Source organism: Chaetodon auriga, chromosome 7, assembly GCF_051107435.1.
Source record: "Chaetodon auriga isolate fChaAug3 chromosome 7, fChaAug3.hap1, whole genome shotgun sequence".
Lineage (NCBI taxonomy): Eukaryota > Metazoa > Chordata > Actinopteri > Chaetodontiformes > Chaetodontidae > Chaetodon > Chaetodon auriga.
In genome coordinates this window covers 25,102,665-25,129,880 of record NC_135080.1, presented here as the reverse complement: position 1 = coordinate 25,129,880, position 27,216 = coordinate 25,102,665, and the positions used below count along the sequence as shown (strand labels likewise).

Below are 27,216 nucleotides of genomic sequence, written 5' to 3'. Positions count from 1 at the left end.
CATCAGAAAGTGGCCACCAGTGTGCACTGGCACTGTTTGAATGTAAAGCAGCGAGGATGAGAGGCAGCACCTCCAAGTCTAAGAACTCTGTCAGAAGACAGTGAGTCACTCCCTTCAGGTTAGAAGTGAGTCACTGCCATGAGAGTTGGGGTAAGACAGATGTAAGACGGTGCTGCATGAGCAGCAGTGTGGGCGCTGTATAGGACGATTGTGAGTGCGTGGTAGCTGGGCTCACTCTTAAAGAAAGGGTGAAAATTTCAGACATCTGGAGGCAGAGTAGAACCACAGGTCATGTTAAAACGAGCCAACTGAGATGGTTCAGAGATCTGATCCCTCTGGATGCTGTCTGTGGAGCAATGTCCTAAAGAACAAGATTAATAAACTGAGATATTTAAATGAATTAGTTAGTTCAGTGTTTATTGGAATATCAAACACTTTACATAGCTGTACAGTACAGTTCAGCGATAAGTTCTGCAAAACATGTTTCAAAAGAGAATTAATGAACAAACATGTCCCCAAACAACAACAAAAACAGCAGAAAGATTGTCAATACATTGTAAATAAAATGTGAGCATACTTCCAGTTACAATTATTTTTCTTTGGTTGCTCTCCAAGTCCTCAGTTCAGTATTCTTGTAATGTGCAGTCCAGATGCATATATATGTTTTTCTATTTAATTCAAATAAAACATGAAACTGCAGCAATAGCAATAGCACCACACATGCATGTTGCGTCCTTGTGTCATTACTGGATGTAGTATGGACACAAAAGAATAGTGATACAGTAATTCATCTATTTTGCTTACATACATTTAGATAATTGCATATGTATATGATACTAAAGATAATACAGTACAGTATAAAATGATTAAGGCTGAACAATTTTATTTCAACTAAGATTTTTCGATTATATTGTGGAAGTACAAAAATACCAAATTTCGGTAGACAATCATGATAAAGCTTAGTTTACAACTATCAACATGTTAAAAAAAATCTAGCTCAAACAATGATTTGATTTTCATACATAGGAAGTAAATGTTTTGGGACTCCAATCTGTCACCAAACTTCAGTTATATGACAACAAAAATATAGAAGAAAAAGTAGCTCAAACAAACTGCTTTCAACCAGTGTTCACTCTTTTAGGCACAGTACATCACTTTTATTCTCCAGTGCAACCGTTTCTCCTCAGATTTCTTTTTTGACTAATAGAGCAATGTAAACACTCTGTATTTGATTTTCTCAATGAGGCAGTTTTGTAGACTGAAGTCCGAACACACCACCACTGACAGAATGGCAGCACGCAGTGCAGAATAAACATGCATGTCCACTCTAATAAGTTTATCACGTCCACCTTGTTCTCAAAATATTTCTGTCTTGCAGGAACATGAAACATACAGTATATGATGCTGAATGTGGCTCAGTCTCAGTGTCCTCCTCCTCCTGTGTCCTGGCTTGTGTGTAGGAGTTAAGTTCTGATGTCTGAGGTAAAACAGGTATATGTTGATTTATTGGATGGCTGTTCACTGCTCTGCGTTGTCAGTCACTGACCTCCAAAGCTGTTGTCAGATTTATGTTCTGTCCTTTTAGCAGCAATACAAAAAACGAACTGAAACAAATTCCCACATGAGAGAGGTTGTTTGCTTTGCACAAAAAAGAGACCAGGTCTGGACTGATATTAGGGAGGGCCTTGAGATGTGCAAGATGAGCCAAGCGAAACCTATCGTTCAGACTTGATCTTGTAGCGGAGGACCAGGTAGGTGGCCAGCCGTAGGATGATGAAGAAAATGCCCAGGACAATGAAATCCATGTACAGCTTTGCATCCTCCACATCCAATAACTGCAGAACCTCTTCAGGCTGTTGGAACTTACACACCTTCCCCGGACACTCCAGCTCTGAACGGTTCATCCCATAGATGGACAGGATCACCCCCTCAAAGCCATACCTGTGGGACAGATACAAACAAATGATTACGAGTCAACATACTGTAGCTCAAAATTTTAAAAAGACTACGAATTATTCAACTCTACTAATAGCTCCTACAGGTTACAATGTTCATAGTAGTCCCCAGTATTAAAGTTTTGAATGGAAGAAACAACATACTGATGATTTTGGAAATTGTACAGCCTTATCATCGATGAGTTTAAAACTGTTCCTAATTTGGAAAGACAAATAAAAGTATAAAGGACTTCTAAAACTAAGAACTGCCATTCTCTTGTTGCACAGGACAGCTGTGTCTGTGCTTGGTATGGTAGATCAGTTTTAAATTATAGTTTTATGCTCACCTTGGTTTCCTAAATGAACTGTTATATTATGTCTGGCTAACCTGGGTGTTAGCCTAGTGAAGTATTTCAAGTGATGTTGCTGACTCCCTCAGGTCTAAAAACTAACTTGGCCAAATCTTTTGAAATAACATCCAGGTTGACATAAACAGGAATTATACAGTATGTGATATTTTACTCTGGACATACTAGTCAACTAACATCACCATCTGTATGCTCTACTGCTCATGAATCAAATGATAGTGCTGATACACACCTCACATAAGACACATAGGAGCTCCACTGCAGATACTTGGGGATTGTGTCAAAGTTCACAAAGAACCCAGAGAAGAGCAGAACTGGGATAGCTGTGACTGGTCCAACAAATGTGGCTACCTGTAGAGGTATATGGACAAGGAGGACATTTTATGTTATATATGTATGACATGAACCAAGAAATCCTTCATTTAACAATGTAACCCAGCAATACCTGTAGTGAGGTGGAGGCAGCCCCAACCAGCAAGCCTAGGGACTGGGCTACCAGGGCAGTACAGGTGGACAGGGCTATGAAGAGTAGGTAGCGACTGGCCTCCGGAGGCTGCTCTGTCATCCAGTACACTATGCTGCAGTACATGATGGGGCAGATCACCTGAAATAACAACTTCATTAACCTTTATTTTGTGAAGGAACAGTTTACCCCAAAATGAAATGTTTGTTTATCTAATATACGTTCACACTGATATGAGTGGAAACAACACTGAAGCTGGTGCTACAACCACACACACACAGAGTTAGGCAAACAATGTATACAGATTACAGAGCTACTAAGTCAGTATTTCATTTTGTCAAGGAGCTCACATTTAACGTGGACAAGGACAAACAAGCAAAACAGAAGTTGCAGGTATTTTAATGGAACATGCAAGGATGCTGTTGATGTGGGGAGAGAGCAGGTGTGACTCCTCTGACAGCCACTTCATGTCCTGATGATGAAATGACCCTAACCTTAACCCTCTCCCACAAGCAGGCCTGTTCTTCAAGCCATTAGCCAATTAGTGTTCAGTGTGACTTCAGTGTTACAGGTGAGCTCAGATTAAATCCTGTCAGACTGTGTTGAGGGCTGTGATGTATCCTCACTTGTTTCAGCTCTGTTTAACATTGGCCACTGTTTTTCAGACTGGTGATCTCATAAAAAAAACTCCTAAGTTGGAAAGTGTGTTGTGCTATATGACAACCGGGAGTTGTCATGTCATTAGTGATGACATAACTGCATATGAAAGTTTTTAAAATGTTGATTTTGATATATTTTTATGCAGTTTTCAAATGCTTGAAAATGTAACATACATGTAATGTAAATGTCAGCAATTTATTTAATGAGATGAAAGTCATTAAAAATGTACAATAAATGAACAGTGACATGATAAATCTTGCAGCACCCAGGATGCCATCGCACCCACTTTGGGAACCACTGAGTGGGCAAAAGTATTCAATTTTGATGCCATTACTGATACTTCAGGTGTTGGGTCAGCTAACTTTAGGGTGAACTGTTCCTTTAAGGTTAGTAACAATGCGATTTATAATATCTTACTCAAGATCTCTTTTCAAGAAGCAGAGAACATCATTCACATACTCCACATAAGAATCCATAAAATTCAATTAATACTGTTTGCACAAGACCAGTGTCTGTGCAAGACCACAGTAAACCACATGCAACACAATATTACATTAGTATACCGTATTTATGGAAAAATCGGCATTTGGTTTTGCTGGAGCCAGCCTCTGAACAGGTGTAGGAAGCTTTTCCACTTCAGAAAGAAAAATAAAGCATCAACTACTTGAAGTGAGAACTTCCAGTGAACAGTGGTCAAACCCTGCAGACATGCTGGCAGAGTGTAATCCACTGCAACAACCAGTTAGTGCCTTCAACTTACACTAGAGTGCAGTGGTGTACTATAGTTATATTTGCTGTGTGTAACAGCTTTGTCAGCGCTCCAGTCCTCAGTGAGCCAACCCACCCCTCCAACCCCAACACTGTCAGCTCACCTGGAATGGGATATCAGCCATGGTCTTGGCCAGATAGTAGGCTTTCAGGCTGTACCAGTAGTTAAGATGCTCCCGTAGGAACACAGACATCTCCAGAGGAACTAACAGATGGTGCATAAAAATGTTCACATACATCTGTCAATATCAATTCACAACAGATGAGATTATGAAATGGGACCCCACTGATTGGCACAACAGTATCAACAATAAAAAATATCCTTCAGACTCACAGGTTAACACGGTTGGCATGAGTGCTCCAAACATGATGAAGAGCATGGAGAAGAAGAGGAACCCGGTGTTGTTAAAGACCTTGCTGGCATCATTGCCAATGTTCAGATAGAGCAAGCCTATTAACACACCTATGGCAATGTGTGAAATCAGTCTGAGGTGGGTCAAGACCTGAGAACAGACCAAAAGCATGAAAAACATAAATGTCCAGTGTCACACTTGATTAATTTGTTTTAGGTAGTGTCACTTCATTTTGAGGTGGCGTGATACATTTCCCTTTACATAAGTTTTGAACAAGTGCACAGCTATTATACAGTATTTGTGAGCAAATGTCACCCACCTGGTCTCGACATATAGTTATGAGGGTTCTCTTGAAGAGGATACAGAACTGTGTAAGGGTGCTTGTGGCGAAAGTATGGCTCTCTATGTGTCCAGCATCCTGGAGAAAATGGAAGCAAATTAACTCATGACACTGACACGTGTCTGTTTATACAACACATCACGGCCTGCAGCACCGCAAAACATCATACTGTCAGGGCCAGATTATCAGACTGTTGGGCCCAGTGGCAAAAATGACGTGTGGACTCACCAAAACCTATTTTTCCCCAGAAACCATCGTCTCTATGTTTGTTATGTGTCAGTTGTGATAATTTGATGGTAAATACATTCATTTTCAAGGAATAGTTTGATATTTTGCACTACTCTCATGTCTGTACCGTAAATATGACACTAAAGCCAGGAGACGGTTATCTTAGTTTAGCATGGACACTGAAAACCAGGATCTGTTCAAAGATAGCAAAATCCACCTATCAGCACATGCATGGAGTTGTGAAGTGGGAGAGGCCGCTGGTTTCACCGACTGTGAGTGATGCAACACTGTCCCACTTCACAGCTCTGTTTGTTGGCTGGGCACCGTCACTTCCTGGAGTCTCCACTGGTTGTCTTGCAACTTCAAGGGCACAACAAGACTCGAGGAAGTGACTGCATCCAGCCAAGAAACAGACCAGAACATAAACCCCCATAAAACCACAATGAGTCCTTTTTACACTTTGTTAGAGAAGTATCGGTAAATAGATTTTGTTACCTTTGACAGAACCAGACTAGCTGTTTACCCACTGTTTCCAGTCTTTGTGCTTAGGTAAGCTCTTGCTAACTGGTTGCAGGCTCTAGCTCCATAGATACCGCACAGACAGTGTGTAGATCTTCTCCTCTAACTCTCACAAGAAAGCGAGTGAGAGTATTTCCTGAATGCTCAACTATTCTTTTAAACAGCATGTATCATGTGTGCATAATATCACCCTTAAGTGTCTACAGCCCCAGGATCAGTTGTCCACTTTGCCCAGTTTGTAATCCAGCCTTGACTGCAGTACAGCATCTACTACGCACCATCGGGCACTTTGTTGCACAAACTGATTGGCCATTGCTGTCACATTGGTTCTTCTTCTCCTCTATTGCACACATTCCACCTTGAACTGCCTCAAACAGCACAGGGTTCAAGTCTCCATACTCTCCTGATGCCACTTCAATGACTGAAACAGAGACAAAAACAGAAAGACATACAGAAAATGGAGGAATTAGAGATGCTCAAGATAATCCTCAGTAAATTGTAGCAAATACATGAACAATGTGGACATACTGAAGTCTGCAGGGTTGTGGTAGGTCGGACAATAAAGGCCCAGAGTCTTCAGGTAGGGGATGAGGTAAGGGACGGTGCCCTTGTAGATACACTGTCCCTGACTGAGAATGTAAAGCTGTGGAGGAACAAAATTATTGAAGGTAAAGTGACCATTTAAAACATTTCTAACTCACAGAAACTAGCTTTAGCTACCGCAGCTTCTCATGAGATAAACAGAAACTACCACACTGCCACAGAAACATCCATTAATTTCCTCATTTAGTGAGAGATTTGTACCTTGTCAAACATCTCAAACAGTTTGGCACTGGGTTGGTGGATGGTGCAGATGATGGTCCGTCCTCCCAGAGCTAGAGAGCGCATTAGTGAGACCACCTGGTAGCATGATGCACTGTCTAAGCCACTGAACAGAGGGAGGGACATACAGGAGGGACAAGATTGATGAGGAGCTAAGACAAAATTTTAGGAGAAGACATAAATGAGTAATGACCATGCTATAGTGACAATGAGCCCCATTTATTGATTAATTTTGTCCTGTGAGAGTTTATTATCTCCTAGTGGACAATATGTAAAGTTCTTTTGAGACATGCATGCAGTGACAGGATTTCAATTTGTTTGTTGATACTGTAGGCATACATCAGGCTGATTTTCTTTTTTCATTAAAAATAAGACAATTGCAGGTGTCATTAATGTGTAGTATGATGTATAATGACATCACTGATTGTCTATTGGAAAGTCGTAAAGGTAAAGTTCAGTTCATGTTCTATCTTGCTTTCTTGTTGAGGGTTAGATGAGAGGATGTATACCACTCACGTCTGCATGCTAAATATGAAGCTAAAGCCAGAAGCCTGCTATCTTTTGCACTAATTAACATTTAATCAGTATGCAAACCGCTGTGGAAAACTGTAAATTCACTGTTTATGTACCGGACTATTTCTTGTGTAAGTTCTGGCAACAAATCGAGTTGCTGGCTCAGATTTTGTTACGTTTGCGCAGAGTTAGGCCTCCTGTTTCCTCCTGTTTCCAGTCTTAGGCAGTTAGGCAGCTGCTGCTGGTAGCTTCATATTTAGTATTCAGACATGGGAGTGGTATCGATCTTCTCATCCAACTTTGAGCACAGACATTTTGATTTCACTTCCAAATAAGTTTGACTTACCTGGTCTGTTGCCTTTTTTTTTTTACTCATTGGACTTCTTTTTAGCATTGTTGCCACGTTCCAAAATGTCAGTAATTAACTCTGATGTTACCCTAAACAATAGAGATGTTGACCAAGCCAACTCTGTTGAGTAAATGAAATTCATCCCTCTCTGCAAGAGTTTGTTTGTCACAGAGCTAAAGTCCCAGAGCTTCCAAACATTCATATTTGGCAGATGGTACCACGGTATTTGTGTTATTGTTAGGGTTTCAAAAGTCAGTCCAACATCACATGTCCAGCTGTCACAGACACATTATAAATATACAGCCAGATGTGCTGACTGGACGAAATGAAACTGTCTTTGGGTTGGGCATAATTTTGACTTTTCTGACTTTCAATCCCAATGTTCACACTGACAATTTGTCCATTAACAAATGAACCTGGCAAAGTATTGTTAGCAGAAAAACACAACAGAACTCTGAAAATTTTGCATTGTATTTGAATTCCAGCAGGGACAAACTGTTTCTTGTGCAGACATCAGCAGTAGTCTATTGATTGACAGTGGTGAGGGTCAAAGCGCACACCATGCATGTAAAGGTACCCATCATGAGCGCATCAGTGTCTACCTCACCTGGTGGGCTCATCAAAGAACATGACTGGAGGATTGTTGACCAGTTCGAGGGCGATGGCCAGACGTTTACACTGACCACCTGACAGTGAGCTGGTCCGAGTGTGAGCACACTCAAGGAGCCCTAATGCTGTCAGAATCTCATTCACCTGGACAGAGAAAGTCAAAGAGTGATGCAGACATAAACACAAAAAAGCATTTGATAAATAAAACGTTTTTCTTTTAGAATTATGCTGCATTCCAAAACATAAAGCATAGACTGCATGCATTTTGGAAGTATTTTATGATGACACTGAGTCATTTATGAACACTTTACAACATCATACATTTACACGCTGTGTAAAACATGAACAGAATGTAATTATTTGGCAATACCTTTTGACATATACTCAATTGAAAACAGTACATATACAATATATTTGTTTGCTTCATCAGCTTCATTAATTTTTGTAAATATCTGGATATCCTGAAATTGATGCAGAAACACTTTCAAACAAGTTTGGACAGGAGCAACAAAATACTGGGAAAGTTGTGGAATGCTCCAAAAACACCTGTTTGGAACATTCCACAGGCAAACAGGTTCATTGGTAACAGGTGATAGCATCATAATTGGGTATGAAAGGGGCATCCTCGACAGGCTCAGTCAAGCAAGCAAGGATGGAGGGAGGTTCAACACTTTGTGGACACATGATTGTATAAAGGAGATTAATACATGGACACAGGAACACTTTGTGAAACTGTTGTCAGTCAACAGTTCATTTGCAAATGACTGCATTCTGTTTTTACTGTCCCAGCGCACAAATATTGTGGTCATTTGGAGATATATAACAGAAACAGCCATATTAGAAGATAAATTACACAGAGTCAGTTTAAACAACAGTGTTGTGGGCTGTAAAATGAAAACAATAAGCTGAAATACGCTTTAATGTTTCAGCCGAGGTGAGCTGCCGTGCTGCGTAATACTCCTCTGTGGGGTCATCAGGATGAGCAACACCTTTCACATCACACAGTCATTTGATTTGCTATCCATATAAAAAGCTTTATTAGTGCAGCTCAGATAAAAATCTTCTTTCCTGAATTCCGGGGCTTTTAGCATGTTCTGTGACACATGTTGGTTTTCACACCTTTACTTTTATTTTGTAGTATAAAGAAGAGCATTGACAGGAGGTGATGGAGGAGAGAGAGGAAGACATGCAACTAAGGCCAGATTCAAACCCTGACAATGTGATTACATGGCGTGTATCAGGATTCTGTATCTGAGGGGAACTATTGTTGTTATTACCATTTTTTAGATAATTGTTTCGCTCACCAGTTTTTTCTTCACATCCATAGTTTCACCCAGCTTTAAGTTGGCTGAAACCTGCAGTAAGAAGGAAAAGTGTGTCATCCTTTTATTAGCCTACAGGTACAGTCTCATATTAGAAGTCCATCCCTGCAGCATACTGGCGCAGTAATTATCATCCTTTACATTATGAGTTCATACAAAATGTAAAAAGTAATATCATCATCAACACAAAATAATGACAGTTTAAATTGTCCCTGCTGGGCTATGAGTGTCTCAGTCACAGCTCACCATCATGGCCTCTCGTGCAGTGAGGTGTGGCAGCAGCATGTCTTCCTGCATGATGTAGCAGGACATTTTCCTGAATGTCCGCAGGTCCCTGGCTTTCCCATTCACCAGGATCTGACCCTTCATCCCTGTTTCCCTGGGCAGCAGAAAGGACACACATGCACATACTGGACAGTTGGAAAGTGGAAGGAACACACTGAACACATCATATACAAAGTACAAATACATGGTAACACACCAGTCATGTAAAACATTAGTTTCTGTGTTGCAGCATCTACAGTTGTATGTTATAGATGTCTGTGATGTAATTGTTTAAAAGTCATTTATTAGTCTACAAAAGAAAGAGCTACATTGTCTCATAACTTCAGAACAGAAGAGAACTTTGGCATTCTCACCTGTAACCAGCCAGAATGTTCATTAAGGTGGATTTCCCGGCCCCTGACGGCCCCATGATTCCTATCAGCTCCCGACTGCAGAACCTCCCAGACAGGCACTTCAGTAAGGCTTTGAAACCTGGGAGAAACAACAAAGGGGGCACTGATGCCACTGACCACTTCAGCATAGCTTTATCAGCAATAACAAGGACGGTATCATGTCCCCAACTGTGCTCTCTGTATTTGTGTTAATATACTAAATCTCACAACATACACTTTGAAAAGTAAATGCTAAAATTGAAAATGATGAACACTGGGACAATGAAAAATAAACAAAATGAACATCAAATATGATACATAACAGGGATAGAAAAGTACCAAAAGGATATTAAAGGCCTGAGAGATAAAGTAACTGTATAGGAGATGGAGACCTTCTCAGCCTGATTTCTGAGGTAGGTTGTTCCAAAGCTGCAGATGGTGGCAGCTAATTGGGATTTAGTGCCTGAAACATTTATGGAGACAATACTTCATATGACACTATTAATAACACAATTAACTAGAAGGGCAGTCAGAGTGCAAACGTTTTCTGTGATATGCAAATCTGCAAGCACAACCACTATAGATGTCTAGATATACAGTATTTCCAAGTTACTGTATCTCCATAATATGTATATATTTACATTTCTATAGCCACACATCAGTTTGAGAAGAAGCATTGCTACATTTGTGGCAATGTTCTAGTTGGACTGGTTCTCCCATGAAACCACTGAGGATTACCAGGGGTGGGGCTTGCAGACAGGCAAGCCAGGCAGTTGCTTGGAGCCCTTGGCCACTAGGGGGGCCCTGGCCACTTATTTACAACAACGATTATTGATAGGCCTGGGCTTTCAGGGACCTCTGTTGGTCCCTGGACCTCACTTTGAGAATCACTGATCTATTTTTTCAGTATTCCTCTCAAATGTCCAGGAAATTGTGCATTTATGTGTGCAAAAATCAAATTTTTGCAGCGTGCACAGGTGGATGGGGGCTCCAGGGATTTCTTGCTTGGAGCCCTAAGAGACCCTAGCAATGCCACTGAGGATTACTGGTACCCGTGAATGTGGACTGTGATATGGAGTCATCATATTTCCATGTTTGTCACTACTAAACTTTACTACCATCTACTGGATTTTGAGATGTATGGCATTTCTTCCACTAATGCCAAATGCCCTGTCTCACAATGTTAACAAAAGTAAAAAATAATTTGCGTATCCGCCCTGTGATTCAGATCCACTCCGAAATAAGACAGGTTCTTCTTTCGCCCGTGCTACACCCCTCCACCAAGTATCATGAAAATTGTGCAAGCAGTTTTTCTGTAATCCTGCTGACAGACAGACAAATGCACCGACAACACATAATCTCCTTGTTGGAGATGACAACACATTTCTTCCCCACATACACTGCCGATTTAGTTTGATGGGGCCAATGTTCCTGATGGGAGTGCCTTTTCAATTCACCACCACCTTAACTGTACACCAGTAGCAGTGCCTATCAGACTACCAGTCTTAACTTGAAAAAAATTTGCACATCAGACTATCAGAATCAACCTCATACTGTTATGGTGCATCAAATCTGCTCTCCTGAAGGCCCACTGTATGTCTGTTAAATATCTATGAAAAACTATTTCTTTATCAATACAAAAATATCATGAAAGCTGCAGTTTCCGCTCAATTAAACAGGATAAGAGCAAGCCTCTGACCCAGTGCTTAAGTATGTGAGCACTAAATGTACAACACAGCACAGTATCAAATGTTGCACTTAAATGTAACAACACTGAGCACTCACCTGCATCATCTTTCAACAGGATGCTGCTCCTTTGAGAGGAGCAGTATCAGAATCAGTATTACAGATTCTATAATACAGTATGCTACAGCCGCTACACACTCCTGTCACCCTGAGTAGATTAATGGAGGAGTAACTAACACTGAGGTCTGTTTGGGATCTGTCTTACAAAATCTCTCTCTCTCAGTTTCAGTGTTTCAGTTGTACTCTTTCTCCTCTCAAAATATGATCTGTACTTGTTGATAACAAAGTGTTTTTTGAAGAAAGACAGACATAAAATTGGTGAGGATTGGACTTTAATGATCTAAAGTTTGACAGCTTTTTATTCTTTTTTAGTTTTTTTTTTGGAACTGATTTTTAGCAAAGAAATATTTCTATATTCATTTAGGTGTATCATGTATATATGTTGTTACAAACTATACATTTTCTGCTGTCAGTTTGGCTTGCAGCTACATTTTAATTGTCCCCTGCCTTAGATATTAAAAACATAACTGCTGAATTTGTATAGACTTGGCAGAGTTGCAAAATTTTACATATAAAATTTGTCACATTTCCCAGAAATGACTTGCACTGAAGCTATAGTATGTTAATGCTGCTAAGAGTGTTCAGTCATGCCATTATTGCACTCACACTATTATTATCGATGTATTTTTTAGTATTTCACACAGAGGGTAATTAAGTAGGTTTTGATGACTGCTAATTCTTAAAATAGATTATATGGCTAGCCAAACCAGAAAATGCTATTATTTGGGCTATATTACAACAGAGTTCTTCTGGTATCAACACCTACTTATGGATTAAAACATACCAGGTAAGGTAGGTATTAATAGTAAATGCATAAAGTATAATGGTAACTCACTTCCAGCTGCTGCCGGTGTACATTTATTCAGTAAGATGGACATACTGACCGATGAAAGGAGTCAGACCCATTGGAAACCTTAGCCATGATACGTGATATGTAAAATCCTGACAAGCTCATGGGGTGCTCCATTTAGACACTACTGTGCCACTCTGTGCTGTGGCTGTGAGATGAGAGATTTTTAGGGAGCTGGACCAACTGAAAACACGTTTTAAACAACTTCAAGCACATGGCATGAAATCTTAGACTCAAACTGAGCAGCACATCAATAACAAGTGAAATGCATTTACAGTATATTTATGTCTCCTGGCACACACTTAGCCTAATCACTTCAACTCTCCTCTCCTCTCCTCTCCTCTCCTCTCCTCTCCTCTGTCCTTTGGCTCACCCAGTCAGCTTCATTATTGATGACCTAAACTGTCTCAGACAATGCAGCACTTACTGGAAACCTCAGATGATACACTCAAACACGTGCACACAGAACACACTTAACATCAGACTCTTGGATAGAGACTGGCTAGTTTACCGCATCTCACCCACATTCATGGTCTTACACACGACTTTTTGTTCTGGTTTCTATAGACATGCGTTTTGTTTAAGAATAGGTGAATATCACCTGTTCTGGTGAATATCATCTGTTCTGGTTTAGATTTGGACCTGTCAGGATGAGGGTGTTTGCTAAAAACAGTTCAACTGTCTAAAATGGACAAAACATACAGTATATGTCTCTCTGCCCTGAGTCTGTGTTCTGTCTCCACTGCATCACAGATAGCTCCGGATGCTTCCTATTGACAAACTAAGAAAAGGGACTCTGCAATCCAAGGCAGGAAAATTAACCACATACACATTTTCCAAACAGACCAGTTAGTCCTTAGCTAAGCATAAATCTCACTTTTGCATGATTTCAAGGATGGAATCAGCTCATTCCTGCCCCTTGTGACCAATACGAGGAAACAAACCCACTATGACTGTGGTTCAGTAGTGTCTCATCAAGAATGTGGTGCACTCTAAAACATGAACAAGCCATCCAAAGATTTCTGCTTCAGCTGAAGTGTTCTCAAACAGTATTTTCCATTTTACAAGAGAAAGGACTCCAAAGATGAAGACTCACTGGTTGGTTTGGCAAATGTATGTTAACTTCTCCATCTCTGATAAAGAGCAGCTCACACCTGCTTCCATATAGCTTCTCAATGGGAGGCATTAGGTACAGTCACACACATAGTGGATGAAACAGTCCCTAATCATGCAATAGTTTTATCCAAAGCAATTGTCAGCTTGAATTCTGGTCACTTACAATCAATCTCAATCTTGTCATGAACTGTATCACAATGTCCAAACAAAGAAAGCTTTCAAATCACTCCTGCTGCATTTTTCACTATCCATCTTCCACATGATCACTATGTTCCAAATGTTCATGGTTTCACAAAAATAATGCTAAATATGTAGCTTCTATTTGATGCTAGCATGGATAGCTGCAAATATGTTAGCATACATAGGTTGTCTTTGAGGAGTCTCTCATCGAGGTCATGGACCTGGTCATAGAAACTTGAAAAGCCAAGCTTCTTTAGTTCTAACTGACTGGTGAGTCCCAGGTATTTAACCTCTTTGGGAACTACCATGGCTTCTGAGTTATTGGGTCCAAAGAGCATGCACATATGAGACTTTTTCTTGCCAAGGAGGCTCATCACTCTTGCTGGCTCTCCACATATTAGAATCAGTGTACTCTGAGATTTTTTAGGGTCATTTTAGGATATTTGTTGCATGGAATGTATATAGGAAAAAGTATTTTTTTGCCAGTGCAGGTCATGTGACCACCAATATAGACTGTGCCACTATGGGACAATTACATCACACCCCAGCTCTGCTCCTGGGGCCTTAATTTGGGCACTTAATAAAATGGCTAAAGGTTAAATATAGATCACTACGTAGCAAGTAGGGCAGACGTGTCAAACTCAGAGAGATGATTTTGATTGAACATTTGAACATTGTGCACTGTGCATGGGTTAGCAGGCATCCTAGGTATTAGGAACAGTGAGCAGCCACTGAGCAGCACCCAGCAATGCCATTAATGGCAGGGAAACCCTGGGCAAACACAGGGAGAACATGCAAACCCACGAATGTCATACAACAATGCCAACCACTGATCCACCCTGCTGTCCAATCTGGCCATGAATTCATTTTTTATAATTAAAATGCCCAATCCTTCCAGTGGAGTTCACAGATGTGGAGAGTTTGAGAAACTGTGGAAAGCACACTCACTCTTGTGCTTACATTACATCAGCTTCTTTGTCTGGGTAGCAATCAGATGGTACCTTGACATGACCGACATTGAGAGTGGGTAGATGTTTTTTACCTCTCTTCCTCCAACATGGTCCCTCCTGGATGGTATAGGACAGGTCAATGAACTCCAGGTCCACGGCTGAGCGTTTCGGTAGGTGGGAGAAACGCTGTGCTTCGGTAATCTGGTTCTCTACCTTTTTCAGGTGGGTCAACATGGATCCTTCTTGCTGCTGCTGAGACTGAGGCTGACTGCCTCCATTACACATTATGGCATCCTCCATGGGAATACTCACAGACTCAGTTTCCAATGCTTTATTGTCCATACCAGCTCTCTGTCTGTGAGAGGAAGGATGGGGAAGAGGGAAAGGAAAGAAAAGGATGAAAGGTAGTACAATTGAGAAAGGCAAAATCAGAAAAAGAAGAGGGGTCAGCCACGCTTCATTATCTGCTGACATGTCTAATTTTACACCTGCAAAGGGGAATTTGGTGTCCTGCCAGCATATTTGGAGGTCATTTAATAAAAATTCTAAAACAACAAAACCACAGGGCACTTGTGCCAGTCAGCAGAGTAAATTCATGCCCAAAAAACATAAGAAGAAGAGAAGGAAAATACATTGTCATTTGTCAAGGAACTTTTTGTTTCTAACATAGCAAGTGTACAGTGATTCCTAATACTCATACCTTTACCATGTAATGCACTTACAATTGCCTTAACTAACTGTCTTGAGCCCAGCCTTTGATCTATTTAGACCTTAAAATTATATTTTAGAGACTTGGCAGAATGTACAATGTCAGCGTTAAATCAGCATGATTATTTGCACCTGTTCCATCTGTTATCCCGACTATCATCCTGAGACCAATGCTCATTTTCCCTCATCATTCCTCTGTGATTCTTTGTTGAAGGTAATATTTTATACATTTTTCCATGTTAGTTTTCTTGTCTGTTTGCTCAAACTGCCTTTTTACCCATTCACTTAGTAGCTTGCACTTCTTTGGCAAGCTCTTACTTTGTGTAGCATCCTGTTCATTAGCCACATGGTCACTTCATGCTAAACTGTAAATATGTTCTTTCATCTTTTCTTATTTTACAGAATGGATTATTTGGTGGTTTTCAACAGTGTAATTTCAATACATATGGAGATGTATTATACCAGTGTGAATACAATGTAGCCTACTGCACCGTAATGTACGAGAACTCGGTGAGTTATAATAATTTCTGCAGTTTTATTTTCTACCACTAGATTCATGTGATAAGCAAAGCATTGTAAGTGTTATCCCCAGACCAGTGCTGATTCTCCCTTATCATTTCTCCTCCTGTGGTACTGTGTTGCACAAGTGTATTGTGCAATAAAGAAACCCATAATCCACCTGGTTGTCTGTGATGTGTAGAAGCGACAGTAGTGTGGAGCTGTATCTCATCACATACCGCTGTGAGCCGTCACACTCACATGGTCATGATATATAAATACACAGAACTTCTGTGGCTCAGTATGTTGTTCAGCATTCAGAGAGGTGATCTTTTCAGATACAAGAACAGGCCTGACCTGAAAAGCTGGCAATATACTGTAAAGCCCAGACTTCACTACAAAAAGGTGCCTTTGGCATTTCATTTCTGTACAGGGGACATGTGTCGACAGTTCAAGATGCTGCAGAAAGAATGCAAAAGAAAACGCAAATAAAACACATAAGGATGATGTGGGTTATTGTCGCCAAAGGCTGAAGTGTTGGTGCTGATAGCTGGTAAGAGCTGAGGGTAAAGTGAGGTGACACACAGGGTTTGAGCAGTATTTGACGCAATATGGCTTTTTCAGCTTGATTTTAAAACAGCAATGACTGATTAAATTTCATACCACCTCACTGACTACATTACATTAGTGATCAGTGAGACAGGTAGAAATGAGTCACTTTTAGCCAAGCTAGTGGCTTGACTCTAGGGATGGCAGTACCAGTTAGTCTACCACTTATCCAAATTGATAGCTATTATAACAACTATTGAATGGTTTGCTATGGAAATATGTCCAAGCTCTGGTGATGCCTGGACATTTCATCTAGCACCACCAGCTGGTCAAAGTTTTCACTCATCCAATGAAATGTTTACACATCAACATGATGGACTGTCACAAAATGTTCCCCAGGGAGTCACTCCTATGTTCCCCGGGTCCCACCTTCCACAGTTTTTTATCTCAAATATGTCCTCTTCCAGTATCCTATGATCCCAGGGTCCTATGTTCCCAATCATCTATGTTCTCAAGGTCCTATGTTCCCAAGGTCAGGGTTAGGGTTACGACATAGGACCCTGGGAATGGAGGACGCTGGGAATATAGGACCCTGGGAAAGTAGGACCCTGAGAACATAGGCCTCTAGGAACTTAGGACCCTGGGAACTTAAAACCCTGGGAACATAGATATGCTCCCTTTCCCAGATGATGTCTCCTAATAACTTTAGTGTCTAGTGATTCTTCTTTGGTATATACATTCATGTCTATATTCAATTCAATCAACTATAATTAATTTGGTGATTCCCTGAATTCTCATCCATCACCATCATTACGTGAAAGCTTCCATTTGTACAATGCTTTTGGTTTAACAGAATCAGAGACATATAGGATTCTATAAGATAAACTTCACCAGACAAATGATACAGTATCTTCCCTGGTTAAAATAGTCAAACACATGCTCAGTTGGATAGTGACTTAATCAGTAAAGCACATTCCACTTTGTGACAAGTTTCTGTCCCTTGGATTATTTTTGCAGAATTATATGCTCAAAGAATTCATCCAATATTTGTGTGTCACAGAGCAAGTGAGCAGTTTCATTCATTCCCTACACATTCCCAGTTAAGGACAACTCAACTCTCTTAAATGTATTTTCTCACAAACAGACCTCTTTCTGAGCCTCGCCAGTGCTTCACTGTCAGTGTCAGATACAAAGATAAAGAGGCAGAGTGCTTCCTCCCAATGTCTGCATGGTGCTGATGATGCAGAGACAGTGGTGAGTAGCGGCATGTCTCAGTAGGCTGTGTGTGTGTGTGTGTGAGAGAGAGCATGTGTGTCTGAGCAGAAACTATACTGCCTGGTAAGCACAGACAGGTCAATATCACTCACAATGAAGACATTTGTAGTCAGGCCTCTCATAGGCGTGAACAAATCAGTCATGTCTCATATGAATTCACAAAATAGATGAATAGATTACATTCACAAGTGTTTTTTTTAACACAGAAAGCAGTGTGATGTTCTTATACTGCAGCGCAAAGTCACAGAGAAGAGCAAGCAGTGGATGGTGGGTGTACAAAGTACTTCAACAGCAGCAGAGACCAGTATCTGCATCCTGTCTCCTACTTCAGGTCACCTAAGACATTTTCAAAATTTAAGCACAATGACAATCTTTCCCAAAGCTTAACCAAGTGCTGTGAGTTCCTTCAACATGACCACAAAACATTAGTCATAGAAAATCAAATTAAATACGTTTACAGAGAGTATTTTGCAGGTTGTCAGTACGCATTTGCAGTAAATTGTTAGAGCTATGTTTGACATAGTTATGACTGCAGCTAATAATAATTTTCATTAATCAATCCACTGTTTTTTTCTTGATTCATCTGGTAATCACTTGGTCTATAAAATATAAGAAAACAGCCCAAGGTAACATCCACAAAATGCTTGTTTTGTCCAATCAGCAGCCCAACACCCAAAGATACTCTTTTTAATATCAGAGGAGGTAAAAAGGCAAAAAAAAACAAGTATTCACAATTGAGAGGCTAGAATTATTATTGATTTATTGATGGGCACTGCCAATCAATTTGATTCAAAATGTTCAGTTCAGTTCATCTTAACAATAACAGTTCGACCATGTTATGTCTCTATTTCTTTGTGAGTGAATCTTTGCATCTTTGACTGTTGGTCAGACAAAACGTGGCATTTTAAAAAGTCACCCTGGGTTCTGGGAAAGTGTGACAGACATTTTTAAAAAATGTTTGACCTTTTACAGAATAAAACAAGTATTCAAGAAAATATTGACAGACTAAACAACGAACAACAATTAGAAATAATAGTTACAGCCCTGCACTGTCAGCAGTATAAGGTTTAATAAACCTGATTCTGATTATTGTTTCTCTTAACCCAGGAGCCAAGCGTCACTTTCAGGGATCCTCCAGTGCAAAAAGCTACTAATTCGGTCAGTGACACTGATGATTCAGTATGGTCAACTCATCTTCAAGATTTGGTATTTAAGAGTTGTTCGCACATGCACCGCTCACCTCGATGATGGTTCATTATTGGTCCAGCTTTAATGGAAATGTATATACGTTTCCTGGGAAAAGATAGCTAAGGTATGACCAACGTCAGACAAAATCCATTTCCATTGTCCGAACAGGACTCTAAGCGGCAGAAATATGCAATCTCCCCTGTGATCGTGAGGTGATTAATGATCATCAGAATGGAGATACGTCTAATCTACTTTGTTCTGCGCAGACCACTGTAAAAATGGTTCCCAAGTCTAAGGTGGTACAGTAATTTGTCCTTTTTGAGACAGAAGTCTCATTTAATCACTCATGGGGTTCTTAATCCCCTTGGGGATTAAAATCAACTTTCTTTTCTACCCTTGATCTGCTCGGGGCCGGAGGGGGCAGGAGTTACCAGCTTGGGAAAAAATCTGTAGACTCAGGTACACCACCAAGCACCAAGCCAAGCTAACGTATGGGAATTGACTGCTCCTTCACTTGCCCTCCAGATCACACCTCCACGCAGACACATTTCACTGACAGCAAGGAGAGACAAGCCAAAAAAAGTCTTTTCTAGGTGTCAAATGGTCCTGATAAGGAGGCATGGAAATGGAGAGACAGGTTACCCATGCCAACGTGTCACGAGTCAACCTGGATGGGACTGCACTGTTCTGGATGAGAGAGAAGGTCCAGAGAGGGGAGAGAGGACAGGCAGAGAACTCAGTGACCTGGGATCATACCACCTCAGATTATCTACAGTAACACTATTACACGTGTATGTGACTGTAAAATTTGATGGCCAAATGCAGCTGGATTAAAGGTCCATTAGAATCAAATAAAGGGGTCAGTTCCACACAGCTAAATGAAGACATCAAAGCAGTGCTAAAAAAAATCACGCTGACTGCCTGGTTTAACTGGAATGAACTCCAGGCAAAAGTCTAATCTACAGGTTTGTGTGTCATAGGAATTACTACCTGCAGTTGTACGCCTCCACCAACCAGCCAAGCTGCACTTTACATCCATGTCTGTCCAGACTCATATAATATATATAGTGAAGACTATGAAGGAATTTAATGAAAAGTATTAAGTGTCTTTTTTGGTGAAATAGAAGTTATCACTATATTGACATATATGATTCCAGTGAATCTTTTCCAGTGAGAAACATGCTGTCTTCACTTCACTTCACTATTTTTACAGAGGAGTCCAGACAACAATCACCTGAAGCTCAGTATCAGCAGAACCAATGAGCTTGTGGTGACTACAATGCTTCAAATATGGATATTGCTGCAAAGAAACTACAAACTGTAAAGCATGAATGCTTTAGACACACCTTCACCCAGACAGCACAGAAGATCTCTACAATCAGCACAGTTTGAAGGTGGACACCAAGATTAGTGTCACAGATTCAGTATCTGAACAAATGTGAAATATGGTCACAATCTCCCCTTCTGTTCCTGAATTATGATGTTGAATAATGGCCAGAAAAGGGTTTCTGTAGCACATTTTGATGTCACAGTAAAGCTGACCTCTGACTTTTAGGATACAAAATGTCATCACTTCATCATTTTGCTCTATTCAATATTTGTATTAAATGTTGTCATAATTAGCATGTGAATTCTTCAACTATGCCCAAAACATGTTTGACCACCAAAATCTAACCAGTTTGTACTTACATGCATACGCCTACATACAGTCCAAGAGAATGTTTGTGACAAATTTGAAGACATTCAGTCAAAGTGTTCCTGAGATATCACGTTCACTAATTAACACATGCCACCTCATTTGTTCAGTTATACAAACAGAAAATTAGAAACTGCAAGATGTTGTTTCATGGGTTAAAGAGTTATATTATTGAAATTAGTTCTTGACTGGGAGCGATGACCTCCTGTTACCTGGCACTGTCATGTTGATGACAAGAGTACAGGAAGAAACTAACACATGGCTAAGTGAAGTATATGAAGTTATGATGAAAGGCCTATAAACCCTCTTTCATGAAAAGTCATGCAGCTGCACACTGTCTTTTGAAGTCAACATAAGTTTATGTTCAAAGTAAAAATTCTCCCTTCAAAATTACTCAGCAATTGGAACCAGTGACATACATACAATCTAGAAGAAGCAAGGACCTTACTCTCTTCGCTTGTATGTTTCTGAGTCACTCTGGTAAATGTAGGCAACCACAAACTGATGAGGCAGGCTGAGGTAATTACAACACAACTCCCAGAATGCACTGGCCATCACTGAGAGATGACATCATTTGATATTGGATCACTTGGTCCACACAGTAACATCTTTTTCGTTGATTTTAGCTGTTGTAAATGCTCATTTCTTTCAATGTTCAGTCATGGTGTGTATGCCTCCTAATCCTGTTCAGCTATGTTTGAATTACTCTAAACTAAGCAGAATCAAAAAAGGCATCACTCCCTTTGTGTTAGAGGAGGGTCATCAATAGTAGAGCAGCAATATTTACTCTCACAAGAAGTCACTTTCAATAGAGATTTTGATCTTGATTTGCTGCTGGGCACTATGCAATGTGCATCTGAACCTCCCGTGCTTCATGAGTTGTAAACATGGATTGATGTGTCTTCACACTGTGAACACGCTTGAAATGAACACAGAGAACGGTTCACTGAAGACAGACAGACAGACAGACAGACAGACAGACAGACAGACAGACAGATAGATAGATAGATAGATAGATACTTCATTCATCCCCAAGGGAAATTTACATATCAAGTCATATTGTATGACCCTTTGAATGCTAATGTTTGCAACAAGACTATTTTACTTTCTACAATTTGTCATAAGCACCTTCACTCCACTTTGTGTGTGTGAAATGTATGATACTGAGGCTATTTCACCATGCAATGAAAGTGAAGAAAGAAGGAAGACTGACAGATAAAGGTTATTTACAATACCCTCTATATTTTGTATGTTTATATAAAAGCAAAGAATCTATGAAATAACCAAGGCTTGTTAAAATGTTTAACCCTGCTTTGAGCTTTTTAAGCTTAAACACTACAGTATTTTATATGTTATGGGTAAATATTCCAAAGTTGCTGTCAGTCACAGGGCTGTCACATAGACATTTCTGTTTCCTTAACTGTTAGGCCATGTGAAACAATTCTGGTAAGATGTAACAAGTATGTGTGTGGCCCTTTGACCCTCTCGTGAAGTGATGTAGGCAGTGACGAAACCTGATGACAAACGGTCAACTGGACACCTTGGAGATGCATGATAGACACAGGGTGAACAGCAATGCGTCTTGGCTGTCCACCTGTGGACATCACCCAAAACACATATTAATGCTAGGTGTTAACAGGGTCATAGAGGCGAACTCCCCCAAATGGTCACACCTAACCTGCATGTCTTTGGACTAATTGGTGAAAACCCAGGCAGGCATGGTGAGAGCAGAAAGGCCCCAGCAACCCAGAACCTTTTGTTGAGAGGCGACAGTGCTAACCAGTGGTGCAACACTACACTAAGATAAAGAACTAATTTAGAATTATTATGTTTGATAGTATCAGATGCCATCTCCAAAAAGTACTGCAGCATCTTTTTTAAATCTGCAGTTAGGTAATGACTCCTCCACAAGGGGAGTGGAGGAGTGAGTCTGATTAAGAATTTTGTATAGTGTTGGTAAAGAGAGTTCACTTCCTTAGTAAGAACTGGCTATGTGTGTCATGTAACGGTACAAAGTAAGTTGCATTGAAGCTGAGGTCCTAAGGAGATTCAGTGCTAGTTGAGACTGTTCTGATCCGAAGCAGCTTGAGTTGCTGAAATCAGTTTTTTTCCCCTTAAGTACAGTAGAGTATCAAACACATGTTGCCTTATTTTGGTTGATATTTTGCTTAATAATTCTTGGTATGTTGTCAATTGTCCCTCCAGGGCCAGTAAAGTATTACATCACTGAAATAATACATATGTAGCTGTCATCATATCTACTTTTGCGTGTTTTGCTTTATATTATATATTAAACTTAGTACATTCATATAGTCAGAAACAATATGGATGAGAAACTGAGGCCACACAACTGTACAGAAATGTTTTGTTGGTGGAAGGTAGAGGTAATGAGTACCTTTAAACATGCTGAGAGATGACTCACAGACTGCTGCCAGACTTGTCTAAGTGCTGTATGCACTGCAAGAAGTAGTACTGTTTTGTCAACTGAATGCTAACATTTAGTTAAAAAAAGGCTGAACATGGCTGCTGCAGCCTCCTTAACCCTCAGTTATTGTCTGATTGTTCTGCCAGCGAGCAGCAGCCTCCTGGTAAGACTTACTGCTCTTATATAACATGAGAGGACTGAACATAAGGATATTAAGATCAGATCCAGGGAAGTAGGTTAACGGTGCTGGTCTCGCATGACTTTGTAATAATGAGAGCTAATTCAATGAAGGGGCTTTGACAAAAAAAAAAAAAAAAGAGTAAAAGTTCACATACATTCCTTGTCAGAGTTACAGTACACAGAGGCTCCATAAGCTACAACTACTTTTCACACGTGAGGCAGAGTTTGACATTGAGAGGGGGAAGGGTCGACTTTTCTGTGGAAGTTCAAAGAGAACGACCAGTCGATGAGGACTAAACAACTACTACTAACACTACTAAACCACTACTAGACTACTATCACTGATGTACTGTATGTAGTACAAATGTTTGCTGTTTGGGGCATTTTAAGTGTTTTTTTTCATCCTTTAAAGATAATTCTATGTTAGCTTTATGAGCTTAACTTCAATGTAAAAAAAAACAACAACTGAGAATAAATTGAGTTTCTACTGTATGTATGGGCCCCGACAGTATACTGACTGACATTAGCTCATTGTAGATACATCTTGTCGACATATATGTCATCTAATGAATGGCAAGAAATTGAAGTAAAGAAATGTCAAAAATATGTCTTAAAACAGCACTGAACTCTCAAATGTCAGTGACGATGTTGACCTCAAAAATCCTGTATCATTTGGTTTGTATCACACATGGTGTGATTTTCAGTTCTCTCAGGACCTCTACTTCAACTGACACTTTGACTTCAATTTATCACGATTTTAGACTGACACTTCAACTTCTTTCAGCACAGAAATGTTCTTTTAATGCTTCTACTTTAACTGTCACTACAACTTCAACTGTTTAAGCTATTTTCAACTATTTCAAACCTTTCTGCAGCAAAATTTCCCCAGTGAATGTACATTTTTTTCAGCCACTTCTAGTTTGAATTAGCATTAGCACTAATTTGTATATCTCAGCTGATAAACTTTGTATCAGCAATGAGGGCATAAATAAGAGAAGAGCTAAATTACGAGTGTCTGTGGTCATTATGGGACAAATACTAGCTAATGTGAAAAATTATGTTGTTTCATGTATTGTTTTCTTACATTCTTAAAGCAAATGGTCAATGGACTGTATTTGTATAGCGCCAAGGGCCATTAAATGTTAATTTATGAGGTTCACTATAGATTTACTGCAAAACCAACAGTGAATAAACTGAGTTTCGGACGGTTTGCATCCAAATAAGCAAATATAACATCATCTGATCAGTCTTTGAGGCAAAAGATGGACACTCCCAGTTTCTTACCGCTAACAAACCAGACATTTGATGGACAGAAATTCTATCTATCTATCTATCTATCTATCTATTTATCTATCTATCTATCTGTCAGTGTGTGTGTGTGTGTGTGTGTGTGTGTGTGTGTTTTCTAAATTCAGTCTTTGAAGTAATGATGGCTACACTCATGCATAGGCTATGACATAAATATTGTTAATCAATTAGAAGTTGCCAATAACGATGCCAAATATTACAAAGGACAGAAAATATAAACAAATACATTCAGAAATAAATAAATGAATACATAAAAAAAATACATAAAAATAAGAAAACAAGTGTATCCTCATCGATTTTACTCATGCCGCTGTTGACGGAATAAATTCCAGTCCACTGTGAGAATACTTGCTCCGCTTTGACAGCGGACACACAATGAGACAGAGTTAGGGTACGACTGGACAGGGGACAGCCTGGACGTGACACATCCACTACAGCGAAAGATGAGTCATATGAGACAAAAAGTCCCATCTGTCAGGACCTAAGGAAACACAGAGAAGAGGAAAAGGAGAGGAGGAATGGCGAGCCTACATTGACTGCTGTGAAGAGTGAAGAGTCGTTGTCCTCCGCGGTGTCTGTCAGGGTGCTGTTATCCTCCCCGGCTGCTGCATTCAGCTCAGAGTCCGTTCCAGTCTGCCGCAGCTACAGCATCGCTGCACGCCGGAGCAGAGCCCAGCAGAGAGGGCGGATCAGGACAGGAGGGGGCTGGATGGGCCGGGACGGACCAGGACATAGACACTCACTGTCCAGACCTGCTGGCAGCGCCGTGTCACATGCTGCGTGCGTGCGTGCGTGCGTGTATGTGTGTGTGTGTGTGTCTGAGTCCTCTGCTTCGGAGAAATGTGGATTTCTGTCTTCGTAATCTTCATTATGGGTGACAGGTGTAGGCTTATGTTTATGTAACCAACATTTCTATAACCTGCTAAGCCTGAAGGCATTTTTCCCACCAATTCTTATTCCAGTGTGCAAAATTAATTTATATTAACTCAGATTAAAATATCTGAAGGTAGAAACAGATGCATTCTATTATTATTATTATTATTATTATTATTATAGCATCTAACCAAATTTGTTATATTCAAAAAGTCGGTTGTTTAAGGTATGAATTGGCGAGTCATCTCTGTGAAAATTCATTCTTGACCTCAAAACCTTAAAAAGAGCACTTGTGTGACAGTCAGACACCTCCTTCTTCCACATGTTGCTGTGTGTGCGTCATGTTTAGGCTGCTCTCACACATCCTGTGGACGGAGACACTATTGAATTCCTCGCAGTCTTTGAGGACGTGACAAAATATGGCAACAAGCCAAGACTCGTCGGCAAGGAGGACATATCTCAGAGACTGAATCTGTTGCTACGCATGAACCTGACATGTTCACACTTGAAAAAAAAAAAAAAAAAAAAAAAAAAAAAGTGGTGGAGGAAGTATTCAGACCCTTTACTGAACTAAAAGTAGTTTGTAGTATTGCTGTCCTGTGAGAGTTTCACGTATTTCTAAAAAGTCAACTTTTCTTGATATCAGAAAAAAAAACATGTTTTCAACTTTGTGACAACACATTAAATCGATAATAAAGGAAGACTTATTCCTTCAGATTAAAAAAAAAAAAAAAAAAAATCAAATACACAATCACCAAATAGACATGGTTTTCACATTTGACAGGAAGGGCATGAAGAATAATAACCAGTAAAGTAACTAGTACATAAAGTTGTCAGACAAATGTAGAGAAGTAAAAAAAAGTACAATATTTTCCTCTGTGCAGTGGAGTAGAAGTTGAGGTTAAAGTTGCATAAAATAGAAATACTCAAGTGAAGTACAAGTGCCTCACAATTGTACTTTAATTGTATGTACATTACCTGAGTAAATGTACCTTGTTCCATTCCCCCACCAACAGATACACACTATTCTCTGTGTTGCCCCACCCCCCTTGTCTCTTAACCATCTCTGACATTCTGTCAGGAAGAGGAATTGGTGAACATACCTGGTGTCAAACAGGGATGAAGGGCACTTCATACTGGTTGCGTCACACCCACAATGGATTAAAAAAAAAAAAAAAAAAAAAATCTTGTTTGAAAATGTACGCTCTCAACTAAGTAAAACGTTTGTACCCAATTTGTCAACAGTAGGATATATGGGGTCCTTTTCTTTGAGCTGATTAAATCTGGACTTGCAACCTACAGTGAGTTCAACTTTATTTATATTCTTTCTATACACATTAAAGTTGTCAGCTATAAGTCTGCGTTGTGTATACTGTAGCTTCTATGTTGACAGTGTAACTGACATCTCATGAAACATGACACACAGAGGCGTCCCAGTGACACACTAGATACAGTAGTTAGTTCCATTTTGAAAGTCTGAAAGTTCTTTAAAGCTGAAAGTTCTCAATATCTTTCCTGATCAGTAGCCGTAAAACACAACATCCAACATTTTTAGCATCAAGTGGATTCTGTGAGTTTTATTTCTTTCTTTTTAAAAAGAGTTCCTATGGTGGGTATTTTCCCCATTGTCCTGACAAGAGAATGAAGGTTATTCTGCTGCTGTGGTCTGGATGAAATGTGCAGACATGACCCAATCCAGCAAGTAACAAA

General features: G+C 40.0%; 1 protein-coding gene across 1 annotated transcript; it reads right to left on the bottom strand.

Annotated features, from left to right (window-relative positions):
- Nucleotides 1-457: 457 nt before the first annotated feature.
- Nucleotides 458-25,295, bottom strand: LOC143323310 (ATP-binding cassette sub-family G member 4-like). Its single transcript, XM_076735118.1, has 15 exons — nt 25,165-25,295; nt 14,899-15,161; nt 9,887-10,004; nt 9,495-9,627; nt 9,231-9,281; nt 7,925-8,070; nt 6,438-6,561; nt 6,162-6,276; nt 5,912-6,054; nt 4,866-4,964; nt 4,528-4,696; nt 4,298-4,398; nt 2,748-2,906; nt 2,535-2,653; nt 458-1,941 (listed from the first exon to the last, which is right to left on the bottom strand). The coding sequence occupies exons 2-15, from the start codon at nt 15,146-15,148 to the stop codon at nt 1,716-1,718; spliced, it is 1,953 nt and encodes a 650-aa protein (XP_076591233.1). The 5' UTR covers nt 15,149-15,161; nt 25,165-25,295; the 3' UTR covers nt 458-1,715.
- Between the last annotated feature and the right edge of the window lie 1,921 nt (nt 25,296-27,216).